Source organism: Megalops cyprinoides, chromosome 2 (assembly GCF_013368585.1).
Source record: "Megalops cyprinoides isolate fMegCyp1 chromosome 2, fMegCyp1.pri, whole genome shotgun sequence".
NCBI classification, from domain to species: domain Eukaryota; kingdom Metazoa; phylum Chordata; class Actinopteri; order Elopiformes; family Megalopidae; genus Megalops; species Megalops cyprinoides.
The window spans coordinates 32029472-32054497 of NC_050584.1; the positions used below are offsets into that span (position 1 = coordinate 32029472).

At 42.8% G+C, this 25026-nt stretch overlaps 1 protein-coding gene across 1 annotated transcript in view; it reads left to right on the forward strand.

Annotated features, from left to right (window-relative positions):
- Window positions 1–24651, forward strand: part of LOC118770972 — a 42254-nt gene extending 17603 nt beyond the window's left edge. The window contains 7 exon segments of the mRNA XM_036518775.1: window positions 323–555; window positions 664–899; window positions 1318–1619; window positions 1806–3342; window positions 4202–4443; window positions 24107–24279; window positions 24375–24651. Of these exon segments, the coding sequence (XP_036374668.1) occupies window positions 323–555; window positions 664–899; window positions 1318–1619; window positions 1806–3342; window positions 4202–4443; window positions 24107–24279; window positions 24375–24651 (3000 nt within the window).
- Window positions 24652–25026: the final 375 nt, after the last annotated feature.

Genomic DNA, 25026 nt, shown 5'->3' on the forward strand with positions numbered 1-25026 from the left:
TCTCGTTTTTCGACCCTGCTTTTTCCCTAGACCTCGTTTTTGCCTGCCTCCTTGCCTCGTTCGCCTGATTGCCTGCCTGTCCGGTTCCCGACCTTGCCTGCTCCCGTTTTCCCGATCCTCGCTCTGCCCACGGACTGCCTTCCGGTTTTCGACCCTGCCCGTTTTCCGATATACGATTCTGCCTCACGATTCTGTCTAAGACGCTTGGAACCCGAAGCTCCCGTGGTCCGCGTCTGAGTCCCTGCCTGAGCCCTGACAGCACGAACTAGCCATCATGGACTCAGCGGACCTACCCCAGTTGCAGGCTGCACTGGAGCTGCAGGGCGCGTTGCTGGGGGGGCACCAAACCCAGCTGAGAACCATCGGCCGGTCCCTGGAGGGATTCGCTGCCAGCCTTGCCAGCATCACATCTCAGCTGCAGCAGTTGCAGCTGAGCCAGGATAACCGCCCCTCGCCGCCCGCTGCAGCCCCCCCATCTGCTCCTACTGTACCCCCTAACCGGGAGCCCCGTCTGCCACCTCCCGAGTCATACACGGGGAATCCGGGAACCTGTCGGTCGTTCCTCTCCCAGTGCTCCCTGGTTTTTGAACTGCAGCCTTCCACGTTTCCCACGGACCGGGCGAGGGTCGCCTATGTCATTACCCTGCTGACGGGACGCGCCAGGGAGTGGGGCACTGCGGTTTGGGACGCCGGCGTCCCTTTCTGCCGTTCCTTCGCGGCCTTTGCGGAGGAGATGAAGAGGGTCTTCGATCGATCCAGACATGGTCGCGAGGCTGCGAGGGAGATGCTCTTGATTCGCCAGGGGCGTCGGTCAGTGTCGGACTTTGCCATTGACTTCCGCACTCTCGCTGCCTCCAGCGGCTGGAATACGGAGGCTCGATACGACGTCTTTCTCCACGGCCTCTGAGTCCGTCAAGGATGAGCTGGCCACCCGGGAACTGCCGGCCAGCTTTGACGCCCTGGTGGACCTGGCTATCCGAATCGACCAGCGCCTGGGGCAGCGGCGCCGGGAGAGAGGAGTCAGTGAACTGCCGAGCCCCTCTCGAGCACAACTGCCCACGCCAGTTGTGCACAGCCCTGCTATTCCGCCGCCTGCTTCCCTGGAGCCGATGCAGGTCGACCACGCTCGCCTGACTCGCCTGTCCCCTGCCGAGCGACAGAGGAGAATCAGCGCCGGGTCCTGCCTTTACTGCGGGCAGTCAGGGCATTTCGTGGCGACCTGTCCGGTAAAGGGCCAGCGCTCACCCGTAGCAAGGGGAGTACAGGTGAGCGTGACCCCCTTAAGCCAGTCCCCTGGAGTCCGCCCTCTTTTTTCAGCCGCTCTGCTCATCGGGGGCCAGCCCCACGCCGTCTCAGTGCTACTCGATTCGGGGGCTGACGGGAGTTTCATCGATGCCGGTCTGGCAGCCCAATTGCAGCTGCCCCGTGTCCCGCTGCGCTCACCGCTAGAAGCCCACGCCATCACCGGGGCCCCGCTGGTCCGCATCACTCACGCCACCCCTCCTGTGAGCTTCCTCATCTCCGGCAACCATCGCGAGGAGATCGTTCTACACATACTAGACACCCCACAAGCTTCCGTGGTCCTGGGCCATCCCTGGCTCGCTCGGCACAACCCTCACGTTGACTGGCAGGGCAACAAGATTCTGGGCTGGAGCCCGTTCTGCCACTCCCACTGTCTTCGCGATGCTCTGGCTCCCGCGCCGCTAGACGCTCCCTCGCCCGAGGAATTCCCGGATCTGTCGGCAGTGCCGCCGGAGTACCTGGACTTGAAGCCGGTTTTCAGCAAGTCCCGCGCCACCTCGCTTCCTCCGCATCGCCCCTACGACTGCGCGATCGACCTCCTGCCCGGCTCCTCACCCCCAAGGGGGGGCCTGTACTCCCTGTCCCCGCCAGAGAGGGAGGCCATGGATCGCTACATCCGAGAGTCTTAAGCTGCCGGGATCATCCGCCCGTCCTCCTCGCCTGCCGGGGCTGGATTTTTCTTCGTAGGGAAGAAGGACGGCTCCCTCCGTCCCTGCATTGATTACCGTGGTCTCAACGCCATCACCGTTAAGAATCGCTACCCCCTACCGCTCCTGTCCACTGCTTTCGAGTCGCTGCAAGGGGCCACCGTCTTTACTAAACTCGACCTCCGCAACGCCTACCACCTGATCCGTATCCGTGAGGGAGACGAGTGGAAGACTGCTTTCAACACTTCTTCCGGGCACTATGAATATCTGGTCATGCCATTCGGTCTGACGAATTCCCCAGCTGTGTTCCAGTCGCTGGTAAACGATGTCCTCCGTGACATGCTGAACCAGTATGTGTTCGTTTACCTGGACGACATACTCGTCTTCTCCCGTTCCTTACCCGAACACGTCCAGCATGTCCGTCGGGTTCTCCAGCGCCTGCTGGAGAACCACCTGTATGTCAAGGCAGAGAAATGCGAATTTCATCGGGACACCGTCTCTTTCCTGGGTTTCGTGATCACGGCGGGTAACATCCAAATGGACCAGCAGAAGGTGCGAGCGGTAGAGGAGTGGCCTCGCCCCACTTCCCGTCGAGAGCTGCAGCGCTTCCTCGGCTTTGCTAACTTTTACCGCCGCTTCATTCGAAATTACAGTACGATAGCGGCTCCCCTCACTGCCTTGACATCTGTCAACAGGGCATTTACCTGGTCCCCGGGAGCAGAGGAGGCGTTCCGCAACCTGAAGGGCCGCTTCACTTCAGCGCCCATTCTGACCCAGCCCGATCCTGCCCGGCAGTTCATCGTGGAGGTGGATGCCTCAGACGTGGGAGTGGGGGCAGTCCTGTCTCAGCGCTCTGCCACCGACAGCAAACTCCACCCCTGCGCTTACTACTCCCATCGCCTCTCGCCCACGGAGCGCAATTACGACATCGGCGATCGGGAGCTACTAGCAGTTAAACTGGCGCTGGAGGAGTGGAGGCATTGGCTGGAGGGGGCAAAGACGCCGTTCCTGGTATGGACAGATCATAAGAACTTGGAGTATATCAGGTCGGCTAAGCGTCTGAACCCCCGACAGGCCCGCTGGTCTCTGCTTTTTTCCCGGTTCAACTTTACTCTGTCCTACCGACCGGGAACCAAGAATGGGAAACCCGACGCCCTGTCTCGCCAGTTCGCGCCAGCAGACGAGACTCCGGAACCCAGCACCATTTTACCTGCCCGATGCTTGGTTGCAGCGGCACAATGGGACATTGAGAACGTCGTCCACGCCGCCCTCCGGACCGAACCGGGTCCTAGCTCCTGCCCTCCTAATCGCCTCTTTGTTCCGCGTTCTGTCCGCTCTCAGGTCTTGCAATGGGGGCACTCGTCCAGACTCGCCTGCCATCCCGGCGCCAGACGTACGGCGGCATTCATCAGTCGGCGGTTCTGGTGGCCCACCATGAAGGAGGACGTCCGCAGCTTCGTTTCTGCCTGCTCGGTCTGCGCCCGAAACAAGACATCTAACCAGCCGCCCGCTGGCCTGCTGCAACCCCTGCCAGTTCCCCGACGACCCTGGTCCCACATCGCTCTGGATTTCGTCACCGGTCTGCCCTCATCTGACGGTAACACGACGGACATGCTGGACGTGTTCGGGTAAGGAACGGGAGAAGACGAGTATGTCGTCCAGGTAAACGAACACATACTGGTTCAGCATGTCACGGAGGACATCGTTTACCAGCGACGGTAACACCGTCGGTAACCTCACCGTCGTAGATCGGTTTTCCAAGTCCGTTCACTTCGTCCCACTCCCCAAACTCCCCTCTGCCAGAGAGACAGCCCAACTGCTTATCCACCACGTGTTCCGGCTACATGGGCTGCCCACAGACGTGGTGTCCGACCGCGGCCCCCAGTTCACCTCTCACTTCTGGAGGGCCTTTTGCAGGCTGCTGGGTGCCACGGTCAGTTTGTCGTCTGGGTTCCACCCCCAGTCCAACGGCCAGTCCGAGCGGGCGAACCAGCAATTGGAGACCGTACTGCGGTGCCTCACCTCCCAGGAGCCATCAGCATGGAGCCAGCAACTGCCCTGGGTGGAGTACGCCATTAACTCCCTGCCCTCATCATCGTCGGGACTGTCCCCTTTCCAGTGCTGTCTAGGGTACCAGCCCCCCCTGTTCCCAGCCCAGGAGGAGGAGGTCGGCGTCCCCTCGGCAGCTGCCTTCATCCGGCGATGTCGCCGCACCTGGAGACGTGCACGGCTCGCCCTGCTTCGCTCCTCAGCGCAGGTTAAGCGGCTCGCCGATCGCCACCGTTCCAGAGCCCCCCGCTATCGCTTGGGTCAGCGGGTGTGGCTTTCCACTAGGGATCTTCCCCTCAGGACGGATTCCCGCAAGCTCACACCCCGCTACATCGGCCCCTTTCCTATTGCCAAGGTGATTGGTCCCGTAGCGGTTCGGCTCAAGCTCCCGCTCTCGCTCCGTCGGATCCACCCCACCTTCCATGTCTCCAGAGTCAAGCCTGTCGTAAGAAGCCCCCTCTGCCCGGCTCCGAGGGCTCCTCCGCCGCCTCGCCTGATCGACGGAACGGAGGCTTACACCGTGCGCCGCCTGCTTAAGGTCCGGCGCCGGGGACGGGGATTCCAGTACCTGGTGGACTGGGAGGGCTACGGTCCCGAGGAGAGGTGTTGGGTCCCTGCCCGGGACATCCTGGATCCTGCCCTCATCGGGGATTTCCACCGCCGGCATCCTGGCGCACCCGCTGGGACGCCTGGGGGCGTCCGTAGAGGGGGGGGTACTGTCAGTGCTCCGCCTCCTTAGCTGTCGAGTTTTTGTTTTTTCCTTTTGCCCATGTGCTTTTGTTTTCCTTGTGTTTTAGTCCTGCCCCGCTCCCCGCCCGGTCTCCGCCCGCCCTATTGCCTGCACACCTGCTTCCCATTCCCTCGTCTGCCCTGCCCTATATCTTCCCTGCTTTTCCCTGTCCTGTTGCTAGTTCGTCACAGTGTTTTTCGCCTGTTTCGTCCCCGCGTTTGCATTTTTGCTTCTGTCTGCCGGTTTCTCGTTTTTCGACCCTGCTTTTTCCCTAGACCTCGTTTTTGCCTGCCTCCTTGCCTCGTTCACCTGATTGCCTGCCTGTCCGGTTCCCGACCTTGCCTGCTCCCGTTTTCCCGATCCTCGCTCTGCCCACGGACTGCCTTCCGGTTTTCGACCCTGCTCGTTTTCCGATATACGATTCTGCCTCACGATTCTGTCTAAGACGCTTGGAACCCGAAGCTCCCGTGGTCCGCGTCTGAGTCCCTGCCTGAGCCCTGACAACAGCACTGAGTGAACAAAATTAGCATTTGATCATTGAGGCTGTCACTGGCAAAGGAAAATAAAAACCTGTGGAGACCAAAAAAATCAGAAATCTTAAATGTTTATGCCTGTGAAAGGAAAATGTTATTAAAGAGAATGGTAATGAAGCAAACCTTACAGTACTGTAACCTTGTTTTTTAAAGCAGTCTAGCAGAACTGTACAAGACAGAAAGCAGATGTAACATTATTAATGGGTGACTTTACTTCCTTTACTTTACTAAAGACAAAAGGGGACTAAGGAGGAAATATACTGAGCAACAGCATATTTAACATGAGTGTTTGTGCTACTCCCCCACCCATGTCCCAATGCTAGTCTTTTTACCATAGAACCAAAAACCAAGTTATTATATCAGATGACTATGGACCGTAATTACAATAGAAAAATATGGAGTTTTTTTTTTTTCAAATAAAGGTGAGATAAACAGTGTGTGGTAATAAGATGGACGGCACAACATCAACCCCTATCAACTGCTTTGTAACAGTGTTGGATGACATTCTCATATGAACCTTGATTCAATCTTTTAATAACGACTGAAATTTATGAAATTTTGGAATTCATGTGTGTGAATGAGGAGCCTTTACCCGTCTGTCCCCAAAAACCATTGTGTTTGATTATTTTACCCTATACACCCTGTGAATGAGGCTATTTTGGACATTTTAAACTCTCCTCAGTTTTAGGCAGACTGAAAAAATATTTTCAGAAATGAAAAACTTACTTATAAACACCCGACAATCCCATATACAAACATTATGACTTCTGAGTTGCAGGCATAGCCGATGCTGCCAACGAAAAAATGTCTAACAAAATATACAACACAATAAAATACTGCTATTACCACATCAAAGAAAAACAAAAAAGTTTATGATTTGACTGCATGGAAATACATATCTACTGAATATACATTTTAAGGGATTGCAATCAAATAGATATAAATCAGTTCATATTTCATTTACATTAGCAAAAAAAAAAAAAAGAAAAATTGCTTTCAATACACTGTTGTGCTTTTTATCTCCTCCTTACCTTTATCTATCTCCTATTTGCATAAGTTTTTGTGGTGGCAGTAGATTATTAGATCTCTTACTTGAAAGTTCATTCTTAACATTTGCAACTCAAGTTAAACTGTAAGAGACATGAAAATTCTGGAGATGCTTGGCACTGTGCCCCTTTGCTGAGTGGAGGTTAATGAGAAGCTCAACAGTGTCAAGACACCAAATAATGGGACGAAATGCTGCTGGAATAGCAGAATTGCTTCTGCCAAGTGTACAGACCTAATATTGATGCAAGACAGCTTACTGTGGAAATATTTTTGCTATTTCTGGTAGCTGTTCAAAGTTGTGAGCTGTGAAAGTGAGCTCTGTACTCCCCCTCTCTCATCTCTGTCTCCTCTTTTGAATTTCACACTCTTGCTGGTACTAACCCCTCTAGATTATGTATTGTTGTTCTTTACAGAACAAGATCATCAGTGATTGATGATTCAGGTTGCAGCAATAAGGTCATCTGAAGGATCTGCCCCTACATCACTATGTATTCTATGCAGCTCCTAGTTCAGGCCCTGGTCCTCTCACAGCATGACTACTGAAACGCCCTCTTTGCTTGTCTTCCTGCCTGTGCCATCAAAACCCTACAAATAATCCAGAAGATAGCTGCATGATTTGTCTACAATCTCCCTAAATGTAGTCAAGTCACATGCCTCCTAGCTTCACTTCAATGGCTTCCTGTTATCGCTGGCATCAAGTTCAACACCTTCACACCGACCACTGGCTATTCAGCACTCCAGGTCCTTAGACATTGGCAGCTTCACACACAGGGTTGCACGCCTGAAGTTATTTGGTAATCAGTTCAAATGTGGCTCTTTGTCTTCATCAGGCTTTGTAGAAAGCCAGTGCCTATGGGGCATAACCCTGGATACTGCTACCTACTTGGCTTTCTGTGTGGCTTCTAAGAAGGGAAAGGTAATGATGGGGAAAACAAACCTTTTCAACTAATGAACCATTTGAATCAATTTCCCCAAGACAGATGGTACAATGCTGATACTCTGGCCTTATAATCAAGTTGAATATGTTTTAATATGAAGAGAAAATGGAATAACTGAAGCTGAGTACCGCACACAAATCATAATGAGCATAACCGTTTTTACGTCATCATTATTAGTTTACTAATTTAACACACAATAGAGTCATAATGTTAAAGGAAACTGCATTAAATGCAAATAATAAATTAGTCCAACCTGATCTCATGGGATATACGTACCTCTGACCACTTTTTTGCAGAGCCACAAATACGTAGGCTACTCTCGGGTACATTTTGCCGCAGTTTTGAGAAACAAATGTCCACTGGGAGAAGCTCTGTGAAATAGACGTCATGTGTTTTTTTTTATTTTATTTTATGATAGATGTAACAGAATCTCATGGAAGCACTCAACATGCCAAACTGCTCATGATGACAGGGTAAAGCAGCTGATGTGCCACCATCGCTAAGGTAACATCAGGTAGCTATTGCTCACTTGTTTGAATATTTTTATCTGGCTTGGTAAATAAAAAATACATAAAATAAATTTAAAAAATAAATAATACCATTTGGCTCATGGTACCACGGAAGGAGATCACTATGTTAGTTTTATGTTTTGGCTGTGCTTTATTTTACTTTGAACAAAGTATCTACATAGACCTATTTAATCTCGGATAGTAGTAAATTTGTCACGTTAATATAATAATACAAAAAAAAAGTAGGGGTGTGCATCTCTCCTGATCAGACACGTAGGCTATCTAGATACATGGGCTACGATACGATTCAGGGACGATACATTTTAATACGGTGCGATGTGATACGATGTAATCTGATACAGTTCTTAACATTTATTTAATATAGACATTCATTTTCCATTATAAATTAAAATAAGCCAATTCTATAAAAGTGGCATTGCTTACCTTCACATAGATATATTTCATAAAAGACCAGGGAATCCCAAGTATTTTTGTTACTTTATGGCACGGGAAAAAATGGAAGACAAATGTATCATTTCAGAATTACATGTCATTGTGTTCATTAGGCTACTTTTCCAATAGACACAGACAAAAAAGACTTACTGTATGAACAAACATTTTGGCATTATTAATATAAACTGAAGTCTGTCTCACACACCCATGCCCAGGTGCCTCACTTTGGCAGTTAAAAAAAAAATATTATTTAAAAAAAAAAAAACAGTTAGCCTACATGTTCTTCAGTACATTGCTGACCGCTTACCGCTGTACTTAATCGCTGTTCTACAGACCTTACAAATGGCCAGACTTTTGACCAGTTTCCCTTCCTTCTTATAACATCCAAATGTATTCCAAACTTTAGATTTTAGATTTGATGGTGCACTGTAAACCATGTCGGCGTTGTCGGACGTGTTCTTGTTTTTACCTCGCAAGCAACACTAACGTTACTCTCATAAAAGATAAAAGGTCAACGCGAGACGCTGTGCAGATTTATTAGCGAATGAGAGGCAGTCATTATTATTTTGAAAGTAACATGACTAGTAACGTTAAATCGCAGCAGTTTAGGTCATACTACAGTAGAATTAGCAACAAATCTTCAGTCGCTTCGTAACTTTATAATCGGGCCATCGACTGATTCGTGGTAGCCTACATTTAGATCGATCCAGGTGTCCGCGTATCGATGTAGTGGCATCGTTAATGTTAAAACCGGTTTCCGATTCGTATCGGTGAATCGTTACACCGCTAGTAAAAATACATAGAAAGCAATGCAACATATTTCACATTTGTTTGCACATATGGATGCGCTCATAATTGGTGATTTGTTAAATGTGTTTTGCGAATATATAACATTAGCTAGTTTTCTAGCCAGTTCACTAGCCAGCTATCACTAGTACTGTATACAGTATTAGCTCATCTTACACATCTGGCTGTGATGGCAGCGAATGCACACCGATCAGCCACGACAACCTGAGCTTTGTAGCCAGCACATCGTGACAACCAACAGAAACACACCGACTGCTTTATTTATCTAGCTAGCTAGCAAGCCAACTAAGAGAAGACATATCGTTCTTGCGATACATAGCTATGTACTACTTGGTACGTAAATTAAAATACACCAAAAACATAAATCTAGCTAACTAACACAGAAGCTGACAGCTCACTAGCCACCTAGCTACATAACGTCCCTGAAGCTACGTGCCAGGTCAGCTGACACCTCGGGTATGTTACAATGTCAGACCTGCCAGCAATCATCTCGTTCTCGTTGTTATAGCCTAAGGCTATAACAACCTAAGCTTTGTAGCAAGCGGCAACCAACAGCAAATTGCAGACTTTTATTTAGTTATATATCAAGCGAACTGAAAGAACTGGTGGTTTACCTATATTTACTACAGGACACCTAATTGAAGGTGGCTAGCTTGCTAAATCACCCAGTCGAATGAATCAGTCGGCTGTTACTCCCGTTCCCCGATATGTCGAGCCAAAAGGTTATGGGAACCTCTGCTTGGTAGCCAGCAAGTACACAATCTGCTTTATCAACCAAACTATAGGAGAAAAGCCACAACTATACGTGGTGCTGTGTTAGAGGTGGCATTAGCTGCTTTGCACACTCACGAACCGACGGGCATCATGAGCACTCCCAAATGATTCTGCATTTATCATTAAAATAACACTGACAATTGACAGCTTCAGGACAATGAAAAAAAACATCATAAAGTCAACTACAGTCCATTTCAATGGCAAAATGATCGTAATGTTACATTAAAGTCTGAGCTTCTCTTTAGCACCCCCAGTGGACATTTGTTTTCAAAACTGCGACAGAGTGGAGGCCTACCTGAGAGTACGTATGTGGTTCTGCAAAAAAGTGGTCAGAGGTATGTATATCCCATGAGACCAGGTTGAATTAGTCCTAAATTACAAGAATGATCCCTTGCAGGTTTTCTTTAATAAGTAATGAAAAGATAAACTTCTAAGCACTGAACGTGCGGCGTAGAAATCATAATGCATATAGCTGTTTTGTTATATCTAAGATATTTGCTGAAAAGGGCATTTTACACACTCACACTATTGGTTGATGGGGTTAATGGCGCCTAATTATGGTTTTAAGGTAGTCAGCCTGAACCAGGTGAAATGATCTTTATCATGACATCACCCAATGATCATAAAACATTGGTTTGTGAACATGTGGACTTCTGTCCAATGCTTCAAATGTCAGTGAAACACCATGGGTTTGAGAATTAATGCCTGTTTTAACACGGCTGAACTTCTGGTCCCCCTGGATTGCCAGTGAAACATCACCTTGGTGAGAGGAGAGCGGGAGTGTTAGCCTAATGTGAACTTCTCATAAGAGCTCTATCTGGACTCAACAAAACACAATGGCAATCTGAAAATGTATTTGAGTGCCATGACATAACACTTCTGGGGATTCATTCTAATTAAATAAACTCAGACTCGTGAGCAACACTGGAGAAACTCATCAGAGAACACATCTTAACTATCTGTTACTGGCCACAGTGACTCAGCATGTAAATTTTAAAGATGTTGATACTCATCATATGAATTCATATAAATTTAATTAAATCAAAGCAGAGAATGACTTTAATTAACTTTAACAGATGTTGAGTGAAACATTGTAAATCAGATTAATTGTGTAGCTAATTGTCAATACCTGTGGGCAGAGTATTCCTCAGTATCTGTACATATTTTTTTCAAACACCTATTAGATCAGCTAAGATGCATTTAAGACAAGTGCTTTTCCCACTCAACCTTTTGTCAGCTACATAACAAATTGCTAAGGGCATATATTCGATAAGGACTGATAGCTTTTTGAGAAACAATTTTGTGATTGTGTGATCTGATGTAATTTTGTTTTTCTTATTGACAGTAACCTACCACAAAGATTTTTATGGAATGTAGGTCTATATTTGGTAATAAAAATGATGTGTAAGTTACATTTTGAAAGAAATGCAATGCAAATGAATTTGGAAAGAAGATGTTGCACAATAATAATGTCATGTTATCGATAATAATTTACTACTATTCTTTACTACAATTCACTGTGTATTTAAAAAGTATGATATGACGGCATTCCCTAGATTCATACATTCTAGGTTCATATTGCATGTAATGAGTTAGAACAGCAGCAAAACACATGTGAGGAGTTGTGTAGATGTGTTACTGTTGTAGATGTGTAATTGTCTCAGTGCAGTGTCAATGAAACTAGGTTAAATAGCGAGCAGACTCATCTTTGTTTGTGTCAAGACATTTTTGACCTTCCTTTCCTTGGCATAAAACAGTATTAACAAACCTTGTCTGTGTCATGACACTTTTGATCTTTTGCTTCCTTGGCATGAAACAATAGTAACAAACCTTGCCTTTGTCACAACACTGTTTAACTTATGGTCCCACTGCAGTTTCAGTGAAACACGGGATAAATGAGAAGATCATCCTTGGTTGTTTCATGACACCACATTTACACAAATAAATGTCTTTATCTTGAGTTCTAACACATTAACACAACATATTGAGCTGTGTACAGGTTATACATTTTGAGCTGAGCTATACTCCATAGCAGTTGTATCACTGGCTGTAAAATTATAGTGTATATAATTATAGTAATGAAAACACTTTACAATTAATATCAGTGTTGAGTTTCTCTTAAAGCAGAAGCACACCAATTATTCACATGGTACACATAATTCAAACAGAAAACATACAGGAGTACTTTCAAACACCTGTCCATACCGCTTACATGCATCTCAGGTAATCTCCTTAACCATGACGCCACATCACCCACACGTTAATGCCTGTAGTAATGTGGTATGTTGTAGGTGGAAGATTAAGACTTGAAGATGGTGTATTTGGCATCTATCCATAATTGATGTTCTCTTTTATGTGCTTTTTCTGAATAACTACTGCAATGACTATCTTAGCATGTAACTGGACATGCTTGTGGAATATTTTTGAGAAAAAAAAGTGTTGCACATGTCAGTCTTTTTCCTAATTGGTTAATTCTCTTTATTGCAATATGCATATTGCATATGACACGCCTGGGACACATTGTAGGAAACACGTAAGTTAATGATACTTCAAAACAATGAGGTCTGTTAGCACATCCATCTGTGAAAAGGGGTTTGGTAACTGTATTGTATAGAAATTCATCACCAGCTCCATTCAGATACAGGTTTGACTGATTTAAATGATCTTCTAAATGTACAAGCATGTGCACACTATAGAAGCGATCTGGCTTTACCTAAACACTGCTGTTTTGTTGTATTGTTTCTTTCAAGCATAGTGCACGATGTAATGTGAGATTCTTAAATACATCTTATGGGTGAGCCTTTCATTATAGCTAAATGGGAGAGTAAACTATTTATTCTTTATTAATGCTCTGAAACATTCCCTTCACATTATTTTTAGAGTACAGAGTTTTTCATGCATTTTGTTCAGTAGTCGGGAAGAAACAAGGGCTGATGACACACTGCCTCTAACTAGCCTGCTATGTGAAGTCATGTGTCCACTACTGTTTACTCATTGATCCTTTGCTCCAACACCCTGCTAGCACTCGTGACAGAGGACAGATCTATTTCAGTCTGTTGTCAGAAGGGTGCACTGGCAGCCGTCTTTGATGTCATTCATTAAAAATGCAGATATGAAATCTGATATTGCCCCCTGGTCCAGGGCAAATGCTAAATGCTATAGCTAAGGACTCATCATTTATTCATGGAATATTATTGAGTAAATGAGGACTCGTTGCTGGAATCAAGATTTAGCAGCATGTTTGGGGTCTGTATTCCCAAGAAGGAGGAACCTGCCCAGCTCGGTTCATTATTGCTTAAAACTTATCTGTTAAACCCCTAATAACATCACTGTAGCAATATGCTTTTACAATATGACTTTCTTAATCCCACAATAGGAGAACAAAAGTGTGATACGTACATAGGCAACAAGGTTGTAATCTTGTAATGCATCAACTGCATTTGAGAACATCAAAGCTAACTAATTAACTAATAGTTAATTCAGCATAAAAATATTAACAGATACAGATTAACAGAACATCAGATTCTTCATTTAAGCCCTCAGGTGACATTTTGTTGATTAAAAATGCTTTGCTTCTTAGTAAAAAGGCAGTTTCAGTATATCCCCACCATATAGGAAATCTTGTCATACTCCATACAAAAGGTATTTTATAAGGAACATGTGCTATGATTCACTTAAACAAAATGCACAACAGGGTTTATTTTTTTGTTTAAATATTACTTTATTTAGTTATTGAGGTCATAGATTTGGACCTTAAGGAACCCTGTTATTTTGTATGACATATGCAAGTCCATGAGAACATTTTCTGTAATACGTAATTTTAAAAGGTGAGCATCAGGACTGGAGGATGATTTCCCCAAAAATGCATATCTTGCATCTCATGTTCTAGATATAGTTTGCATTATTCTATCTCAACAACTGAAACTTATTAGTTATGTTACCATTTTGTTTCCAGCGTATCCATCTCTGAGGGTTTAGACATCTGATTGAATTGTATATCCAATTCATTTCATACTTTATCAATTTATCATTAATTAACTATGTAATTAATTTCCCATGTTTTGAAAAAGCAGCCCTACAGTGATTTAACATTATAAAACTGCGTTTGTCATCTGGACCGCGGTTTGAAAAGTTAGCCCTTGTGACAATGTTGACCTCTTGATCTGCTCTTGAGGGGTGGCTACAGCTCTTCAGAAGTAGAGCTGGTAAACAACCGTATAATTCTGCACATTTCTGAAAAGATGATTTTTTTCATTTTAGTGAGAAATTTAAGGACATCAGTTCTGGCCACATTACATTTCTTTAAAAATCTCATTTTTTATGTGTCCGTTTTTCATGATATGTCGTTCCCAGCTGACTGCTTCCTAGTTGTTTTACCAGAGACTGATTGTCTGAAAAGCTGGCAGACATTTACCAAAGACTTTTAAGTGCACATATTTAGACTGCACTTACATGATATAAAATATTTCCCTTTAAGAAGCTGCAAGTGGATGTCATCGAAGTAAGACTTTCCTCTCTTAAGGCTGTGTTACACTGAGATCAGGGATTTCACAGACAGAGGACAGGGGCAGATGAGAAATGAATGTATCAAGTAATAATTTATTTTAAAAGCTTCAAAAGAAAAATCTCCTTCAAATGATATGAATCTTAAATGGGTTGCTAGCCTGATCCTGCAATGAAACTTTAGCAATCAAAAATATAACCTTATCAATGCGTATCAGTCACTTTCCAGCACTTTTTCTTCATTGATGATGCAGAACACAATACTCTGAACCTGCTTTGAAATCCTTGGTTGGTAAAGTGTTAGGATTACTTCATTAGTTCACATACTCAAGCAAAAGCTGTATTACATGCAAGATCAACAGACACAACTCAACAACTGTGACAGTTATGACAAAAAATGAATGAGCAGAATCTAGCACCAATATCAGAAAGGATATTTGTTTGTCCCACCAGTTCCACTGTCAATTTCCAAGCCACTGACGGAACAATAAATTACATTTAATGAAATGGATATCACAGAACAGGAATATGAAAAATCTTCCTGACAGTTACATGGCTACTGCAAAAAGAGGGGAAATCACAGTCAGATATCTATTGGGTAAAATGTTAATCTGAACAGATAAAACATGGGGAGCTTCAAGAGATTTTTGTTGGCAATAAACCCTTTGGTAAGAGAAGGGAGAGCCACTCTGGCACAGTAATTTTTCCTGATCCTTCTTACAAGGAACACTGCACAGTTATACAACAAAGGCTGCTAATGACCTCATCCTAACTGACCTTTACAGACAGGAAACAATTACAAACTGGCTGAGGATTCAACAGGCCATAGCCATCTTGAAGTGGCACTGTCATGCTTTCCTCAGGTGAATGTTATGACATTGCAATATCCTTTTAGCCTCCTATTAATTTAATAATAACACTTCTGTTGACATTCAATTTGCAAATCATTTGTATTTGATGGTTATCTTCATAGTTATACCAATTTTTAGCTTCAGTCTCCTATGCCCAGGCTCCTGCTCACAAATCAGGCCATTGTAATGAAGACACCAGACAAAATGTGTATTTTTGTTCTATTAAAGCATGAATCTTGGAAATATTCCATAGTACTGATCTGAAGAAACTGTAAAAACTTTTGAAAGCAATCCAAACAAATAAGCCATATGCAAAGCTGATATGGCCCAAACTATTTAAGCACCTTGAGCTCAGGAACTATCAGCTCATGTAATTCTGCAACTGGAACTGCCCAAAGTTGCAGCTAAGCAAATCGCTAGTTGTTGTTCACTAGTTTGGTATTAACATGTAAATAAAACACTACATCCTTTTCCAGATATGCAGAGATTCACTATTTATTGAGTATGACAGCATCATTGCTTAAAAAAACCTCATGGATAGGCAATAGACATTGCCACCATTCTCCTCAGCTGCAGTACATCAGCTCTTTTGCACAGAATCATTTTAACCCTTAGCAAATAGCACAAAATAAATGTAAAATAAAATAAATAGTGCTTTCATATAGAAAGATAACAAATTGCTCACAAACAGTACTTACTGTATATACTCTTTATAAAAGTAGAAGCACTGGAAAAGATAGGTCTTCCATTAAACCCAAAATGAAGCCATATACAGTAATCCTAACAATCTCAGCCACATTACCCCACACAAACTGAAACAAGCACTATTCTACATCTACCTAATGTTTCCAAAATTCTTTCTACACTCTGGAGGTGTGTGTGTGTGTGTTCATGTGGTAAATGATAAACTTTAGTGAGAGAAGAAACAATTTTAAACAGAAAATGTTTTGGCACTCTTTCCCCCAAATCAATTGAAATATGTACAATTGTAATAATAGCTTCATGGAGTGACAGCTTATAGTTTTCAAATACCTGCACATTTTCAAGGAATACTGTCAGAGGTACTCAACACACAGCCCCACGCACACACACAATCCAACCCCAGTTACTCTTAAGGTGTCCCGCAGCTGACCACTGGTATCAGGCTAGGTCTCTGGTCAATGGTGGATACTGCCAGACACAGGAATAGAAATCTGTGTTGCACTGTGGGTTTCAGTGACATCTACCATATTAACCACAACATTAATCCTAATTGTTTATCTTGGTCACCTTCTTATCTCACATGTCAGACTAGAGTCCCACTTAAAGGATAATCCTTATCTCTTCTTTTCATTTTCAAAGAAAATGTGAGGATTAGTAGGAAACCAAAGCATTCCTTTATGTCTTTGGTATGGAGTGCAAAAGATACTCTGACCTATATTAAAATAATACAATTTCTTGAAGTGTGAGTACTTAGCTCAGAATATAGCTCAGCATGCCCAGCAATTCCAAATAGTTCTCTCTTGCAAATGTTTTGGGAAGCCCAAAAGGTTGAGTATATTTTATCCCCAATGGTTCGGTTGACTCCTTTCATTGGAGAGAAGCTACAGGGTGCCTGAACCTCATATGGAAATGATGAAGCCTCTATGGTGACCTCCTTTCAAGACAGAATTTTCTACCCAGGCAGTGAAAGCTCCCAAGTCTGTTGCTGTTTGACTTCATATGATTTTGTGCCAATAATACTGTCAATCTCTGTCTGTTTCAGAATGTAACTTGGAGGGGAGTCACAGCAAAAGTTAATTTATCTCTCCAAGTCTAAAACTTTCTTGCTAGTCTAGGAATTGCATTTAATCCATCGGCTCAGGTAAATATCAAATTCTGCCTATCAGTCAAGCCCACAGGCTCTAGAAATACCTCTTTGCTCAGGAGCAAATTGATGAAAGGGGTGTTTATGGTATACTCCACTTGACAGTGTATATCACATGAACTGAGAGCAGAGAGTTCAGTTAAGCAGGTGAGGTATAGCTGAAGATTCTTTTTCACATTATTATGTCAGACTATAAAGTATGTATTCCACAACTATAAATCTAAACATGACAGAGTCACATCTGCCCCAGCTAATACACAGTTATTTATTATATCTGGTCCACATTCATTTTAGATGCTGCCCATCAATAACCATGTATAAAAATCTCATTGGGTCTTTTATCCAGCTTCTTATAAAGTAAATCGTGGCACTAAACAATAGTTGTAAGGCTTCAGTCAGGTCACTGAACTCAACAGAACCTCTTTGCTTGTGGACAGTGGCGACCAATTGGATAGTGGAACAGGACTACAGCTATTCTTCTATATATGTGTAAAAACCAGCTAAACATATTGAGTTTTCTACAAGTGTGATGATACGGTATCTTCTATATGACTACAGTTATGTTTTGGTTTACTATACCATATACCTCACAAGAGCAGAGACCTTTAATGATCTGATTAAAAAAAAAGTTGCAAATACAAATTTCAAATAACATTGTTGCTGTGAATGGTCACTACCACATCTAAAGTCCCACTGTAACCCCTGGGCCAAAGGAATGGATAGATAAACACTAAGATTGAAAAGGCTATTCTCTTGAGTTAGAAAGATGGGAATCTGGGCTCAGGAACCATCACACGGAATGGCCAACCAGAGCATACTGACGTTTTTGAATGTCTGCCCAAGGAAGCAAAGCACCAGTTTCCATGGTGACATGAATGATGTTTTGAATGTCTTTGAAATTAGTTGATGCAGAAACGAAAAGATTATGTAGAGTGTAGGGTGTAGAGAATGTAGGGTGTAGATAAAATAGTGGATGAAAATCTCATTTATTTATTCATTTGTGGGCAAATGGGAAGCAGAATTCTGATACTGAATGTTATCCTTTCATGTACTAAATAATACTGACTTTTTCATACGTAAGGCTGATGCCATTTAATCTTGATCCCTGTCCTATCTTCATTAGCGTAACGAGTCAGGTGAAAAAACTGAAATAGGCTCTGACATCTGTCCACTCGAAAAAAAACTTACATGGGGGATGTTTCCCTTGCATTTAGGTGCACAGCACTCACCAGTGGAAGATCTAATTAGTTTGTTTTATGTCCATTTTTGATGCAAAAGGCATTGTTATTATCATGTGTTTACTGGCCATGACAGATGTCTGCTACCTAACTTGATAAATATTCTACTTTACAAGAAGTAACAGTACAGCCATGTAAATGTCTGAGTAAAATCATTTCTTACCTGAGATCTATAACAATTGCTAATACAGGTCTATCATTTGTACACAATTCTATGGATGAGCTGGTTCGTCTTAAAAATAACTGATAACCTACATAGCTAGACTGTGAAGATGCGATCTTCACTACTTTGTGCTCCTTCCTGTTTTGGTTCATGTAATTGTGTATGAATGTGCATTTGTGTTTTGGGCCCTGTGTTTTCATGTATAAAAAAACCTTGCAATATGAAGCTTTCGTGTCTGCTGCTGAAGCTAGCCGGGTAGCTTTCCAAAGCAAGTTGGTTGCTATCTGTCTAGCTGCTATGTGAGGTAACTCTGGCAACATTGATTAATTTGGCTATTTACAGTTCCCTGTACATGGTAGACTATGTACATTCCTATGCAATGTAAAATATGAATAAGACTAGGTTCTGGTCAGTAGTCCATGAAACTAGCAACAACTAGCAACTTGTTTTTCTACCAAAATGAAAGTTGACAAAAGTTATAGCAAAGGAGCATCTGCCAGCCTTTTTCCAGTCTATAATTCATTTTAAGCCATAAACTACAGAATTTTATGAGAAATGTTTTGTAATTTTGTAAAAGACATGAACTATTTTGTTCAGAAATTCATGATTTTGAACACCCTAAATGGTTATTTGTCATAGCTTATTCTTAATATACATTTTGAAAAGTTTATATCAAAAATGGCCAACAATCTCTTTAAATGGCCAACAAAAACAAGCTGCTATTTATTTCTTAAACTGTTATTCACAATGTATAAAGTTCTTTAAATTCAAGAATCAACTATCTTGACTTTTGATTAAAAATCAAACTATGAATGAAATACTGAGAGTCTGCAGTAGTTGTAAATGCTTTTTACTTGTTTCAGTATTATCAGACTATTGCTGTTGCTAGCATGGAGTTTGCAAGTGCATTTCTATTTTGTTTTGTTTATCTTTCTTTGACAAGAATCGCTAGTTTAAGTGTGTCTCAGTGCATAGGCCCATCTCCTGTGTGAAAATTTTAGCTTCAGTTTCCGTTATGAGAAAGCGATTCATGCATTAGGGTTTTGTTTTGCTAACTAAATAGGCCTCCTCAGCTGTGAACACTTAGTTTGCATAGCTATTTAAAAATGTCAGCTGAGCTAACATGGAAGCATCAGCAGAAGCATCAGCCCTTGTGTGAAGACCTATTCGTGTAAAGACCTGTAAGTCTACCTGCACGAGTCCACCAAGCAGGGGCAACAACAAGGCACATTATAAATGGTTATGTACACTTTACTTTTCTTTCCCTTATTTGTGCTTCTTCATCACCTACAAACATGTGCTTTCAATACATCCCCATTGTTCACCATAGACGCAGCTCTCATTTCATTCATAGGAGGAAATGCAATCCAGACAACCTGAGGCCTCTCCCTGCTTCCTCAGTTGCACTCTTCTTCTCCATTGGACTCTGTAACTGCCAGTCTACAGTCAACAAAGCTGACTTAATCCCTGCCTTCGCCACCCAGTCCTCCCTCCAAGTTCTGGCTCTGACAGAGACCTGCAACTATAGCTATCTTGCTAACCAAACAGTTGGTTGAACTATTTGGATGGCATGACCTAGTCTAACTAGTTAGCTACATAGCTATCTAAAGGAGTTAAATAGTTAGCTAACACTCAACGATGACAGCGGATCTAGATATACAAATTCAGATCTGATTTTCACAGACCTAGTTATGACTTCTCTGTGAAACAGTTGAAGTATACTGTAAATAAACACAGATGTATAAAGCATACGGTTTCTTCTGTACCATCCACAAATAGATAATAGAAAATAGCATAATAAACTGCAACCATAGATAGGTTGCTAGCGAGCCAGCTGGTTGAATTAAGCCACCAGCCACCAATTAAGCCACTGTACCAGTAACTAAAGTGTGTTCTTAGCCAGATATGCCTGTACAGCCCTGTATGATTTATGATTGGATATATGACTCTGAGACAGGGCAGTTTATTAACTTTACATGTTCAAAGCTTTAGTGAGTGACATGATTTAGGTTGAATCCCAAAATCCTATATATCCAATTTTCAAATTAGTGACCTTAAATCCAGTCAGGCTAAACAGACAAGATATGTGTGTGAATTTACTACTTTCTGTCTTCTGTTTTAACCTGAAAGTAGTTTTATGTAATTCCTTGCCTATAGCAAATTGATAACAACCATAAACTAACCACAGATGAAAACATATTGAAGCTCCTAGTCGCAATAGAAGTCTTTGCTCCTCCAGCCATTTAATTTCCTTTTGGATATGCCCTACCAATAAGGCTTTTAAATAACCTTCCCGGTAAGAGTGCCCCGGACATTTTGTTTGCACTAAGATAACATATACAGGATCTTACCCATCTAACCTATATTGAACTACAGCCAATCAGTGTACAAAAAGCTGACTTCATTTCAGTCTGTGCCTCTCATCTGTGCCTCACCTTTCACTTAGATCTGTCCTGATAACACGGTTGTGCCAGCAGCGCTATCATCCATGCACTTCATCAAGGCTGGTAACCAACTCAGGCTTGGTTTCACAGGAAACTGTGGATTAAGTTGTCTTAATGAGTTGGAAAGTTTGATTTTTGCTCATAATAATTCTTATAATGGCATATGTCAAATTGGGAATCATGACTGAAATTGGTAGAGGTAATCTAGTAGTCAATAATGAGCATGTGCAGTGTGGGTTGGGAGGAGAACAAGATGGTTCATGACTGTACCTGGCACTGCTCTTTCAGTCATTGTTGTTTAATTTAAATCACAATGTTTCATGTCCAAATAAACACAATTTTTTATTTTATTTCAAATTATTTCACTCATAGCCTTGAAAATCATTGATAGAGTAATGTAACTTATAAGGTAAGGTTAGACTGTGCTTAAAACTGGCTATTATGGACATAACGTTACCAAAGCAACAGGAAAAGGTTAGGTCATTAACAGGTTGAAATGGGTGTTATGATCTCAGCTGTAGGAACAGGTTCCCAGTTTCGGAATTTTCAAGATGATGCATAACTTGTTTTTACTTTGTGGCCACCAACTCTGTTTTTTTTTTTGCTGCTGTTGCACTGTTGTTGTTCTTTTTGATGTCCAGATTTCTATTTGAAACGCTTTCAGAGACAATAGCTCTAAATGGCACTAGGTATACAAATACAAGCTAATTTAACCTGTATCCCATCACTGTTCCTTCTTGGAGACATAGCTGTGACAACAATATGTGTAGTAGCTCAAGCAGATGTTTTAGGTACAATGTTCAAGTCTATTAGTGTTGTCTATTAGTAGCCCTGGCAATCATTTGCATAGAACTGAAATGATCCTTGGCATACGTAGGGGGCTGGCTACTGTTGGAAACAGGCATTCAAATGTATGTGTAAGAGAAATCATGATGGGTACAATACCAGTATGTCTGTCAATTGTTGCAAGGAAAGCATGGTTTTTCTGTCATTAAAGCAGCTTCAGCTTGCTCTGACAGCCAAAATGTTATATTTTTTCTTCAGTAGAAGTGCTACCCTTTTTCTTGTATCATTTAGTGTAAAATAGCACTGCAACTCAGTTATTTTAATACAGTTCACCCAATACTAATAGGTAGAAGAGTATAACAGTAGAAAAGAAGGAGTAGTAATGAGATATGTGTTAAATTACTAAGGAACAATGCCCCTGAAAGCATTTCACATGGGAATCTGGACGGCTACCAATAAAGATTTTCACTGCTATGTTATCTGTGTTGTTTTTTATCTGTATCATTTGATCAGAGTCTATCATGAGAGAAAGAGTGTGAGAACCCTGGTTTTTACTTTCCCATAATTTGATGTTTACAAATGTTTACAGCCCTTTGTCTAATCTTTCCTCCACTTTTGGTAGGCTTCACATCTGATACTGCATGTCCACTGCTCTTTTGTAACAATGTGCCAAGGGACTTTACAGAAAATAAAACAATCCCTTCAAAGGGGGATCATGACTTTTTAACAAGCTGTAGTTCTCTGCTCTACTTTTCTCCTCAGCTTTGAATGCTTACATTTTCCAAACTAAAGGACACACCAATGTAACATTTTGTATGCACTTTCCACAGAATATTTGCCATAACAAGCTAAAAAGTATGGGTAAATTCAACATTTTTAGTGGGGTCCCTTATTAAATCTCAGACATTTGTGTGCCTGTCAACCTGATTCTGACACTTTGAAGGACAATGGACCTACATATCACTTCATAGCTCAGTGTGTCATTTAGTATCCCCAAAAACAGTGTTCAAATATTTACAAAAATACTACTTCTAGGGGGCACCGCAGAACTCCATATTGGAGTAGGGGTTTGAAAACTCATAAGCTTAGTCAACATCATTCAACAAATCATTGTGCCAAATTTCAGACTGGTACTCTCGCAGGAGAAAAAAATGATTTTTTTTTAAATGGATATTCGCAAACCACTTTAAACAGCAACCAATAATCCATCCAGCAGTAAAAAAGATAGGAAGGTTAGGAAGGAACATTTTGTACTACAGGGCTCCTACAATTTCCATTTGTGCAGCTACACAACACAACTCAAATCACCCATCAAGGAAAAAGTTTGTTGTGAACTAAGTAAAAAAAAAAAATGTGTAGTGACCTAAGGAGCCAATTTAGCCAATACTGGCAGCATTCTACTCTTTTCATTTATATATTCACCTTTCATTTTTTTCCACAACTCACTCCTCCTGTCAGGGCTCCGCCCCCCTAGCTGTGGTGTTTTTGTTTTTCCCTGTCCATGTGCTTTTTGTTTTCCTTGTGTTCCAGCCCTGCCCCGCTCCCCGCCTGGTCCCCGCCCACCTGATTGCCCCATTACCTTCACATTTACATTTACATTTACATTTATTTATTTAGCAGTCGCTTTTATCCAAAGCGACGTACAAAAGTGCATACAGCAAGTATAGCGACAGTATGGGGACAGGATGTGTACAGTACCACAGTGAGACAGTTCTCAGCTGACAGCAAGGTCTGTTTGAGAACACAGTACTATTAGATTTGTACAATTACAGCCTATAGGGCAACTAATACGATACACTTTCAAACGGTGGACTTCAAGCTTGAGTAGCTTCTCCTTTACAGTTGCGTTAAAGTACATCATAGGGTCTATGCGCACAAAGGTTCATATCAAATCATCAATTAATTCATGAGGTGTTGTTTGAGTATTTTACATAATACTACAAAATCAGAAGAATCATAATCAGAATCAGACTTTATTGGCCAGGTATGCTTTTACACTTACAAGGAATTTGACTCTGGTACCAGGTGACAACAACAAATACCATCCAACAGTAGCGATACAACAAACAACAGTAGTGCAGGACACATACATGGAATGGAGTAAAGATGTAATGAATGAGGTATATAAAAATAAATATGAACAGCTACTGTACAATAAGTTAACAGCTACTGCACAATAAGCCAAAGTATACATTAGTGCAGGCTGTGGGTCTGTACAACAATGAGTTATAGACAACTATTGCGCAATGAGCATGCGATAAAGTGCTCATTGATACCTGGACCCCCTACAATTCGCCTACCGGGCCAACAGGTCTGTAGATGAGGCAGTCAGCATGGGTTTACACCACATTTTCCAACATCTTGACTGCCTAGGGACTTAGGCAAGGATCTTGTCTGTAGACTTCAGTTCAGCTTTCAACATCATCCACCCAGAACTACTCCACTCCAAACTTTCCCAACTCACTGTGCCTGCCCCCATCTGACAGAGGATTACCAGCTTCCTCACAGACAGGAAGCAGCAAGTGAGGCGGGGGAAACTCACATCCATTACCCAGACAGTCAGCACTGGGACCCCACAGGGTTGTGTGCTGTCCCCACTGCTCTTCTCCCTTAACACTAATGACTGCACCTCCAGGGACCCCTCGGTCAAACTCTTGAAGTTTGCAGATGTCACAGCAATCAGCGGTCTCACCCGAGATGGGGAGTCTGCATACAGATGGGAGGTTGAACAGCTGGCCCTCGGGTGCACAACAGCTTAGAGCTGAACACGTTCAAGACAGTGGAGATGATGGTGGACTTCAGAAGGAATCCGCCACCCCTGACCCCCCTCACCATACTTGGCAGTGCTGTCTCAGCCGTGGAGACCTTCAGGTTTCTGGGAACTGTAATCTCCAAAGACCTGAAGTGGGAGATCAACACCACCTCCATTGCAAAAAAGGCCCAGCAGAGGATATACTTCATGTGCCAACCTGCCACAAGATCTGCTAGTTCTACACAGCAACCATCAAGTCTGTTCTCACAACCTCCATAACAGCCTCCATAGCAACCTCCATAACAACACTGGCGGTAGTGTAGCATAGTGGTTAAGGAGTAGGACTCGTAACTGAAAGGTTGCCGGTTTGATCCCCGCTGGGACACTGCTGTTGTACCCTTGGGCAAGGTACTTCACCCACAATTGCCTCAGTAAATATCCAGCTGTATAAATGGATAACATTATAAAGAAATGTAACCTATGTAAGTCGCTTTGGATAAAAGCGTCTGCTAAATGAATAAATGTAAATGTTTTGCTCTGGCACCAAACAAGACATCAACAGACTACAGTACACCATCAGGACTGCAGAAAAGATCATCAGAGTTAACCTGCCCACACTCCAAGATCCATTCAATATCAGAGCCAGGAAATGGG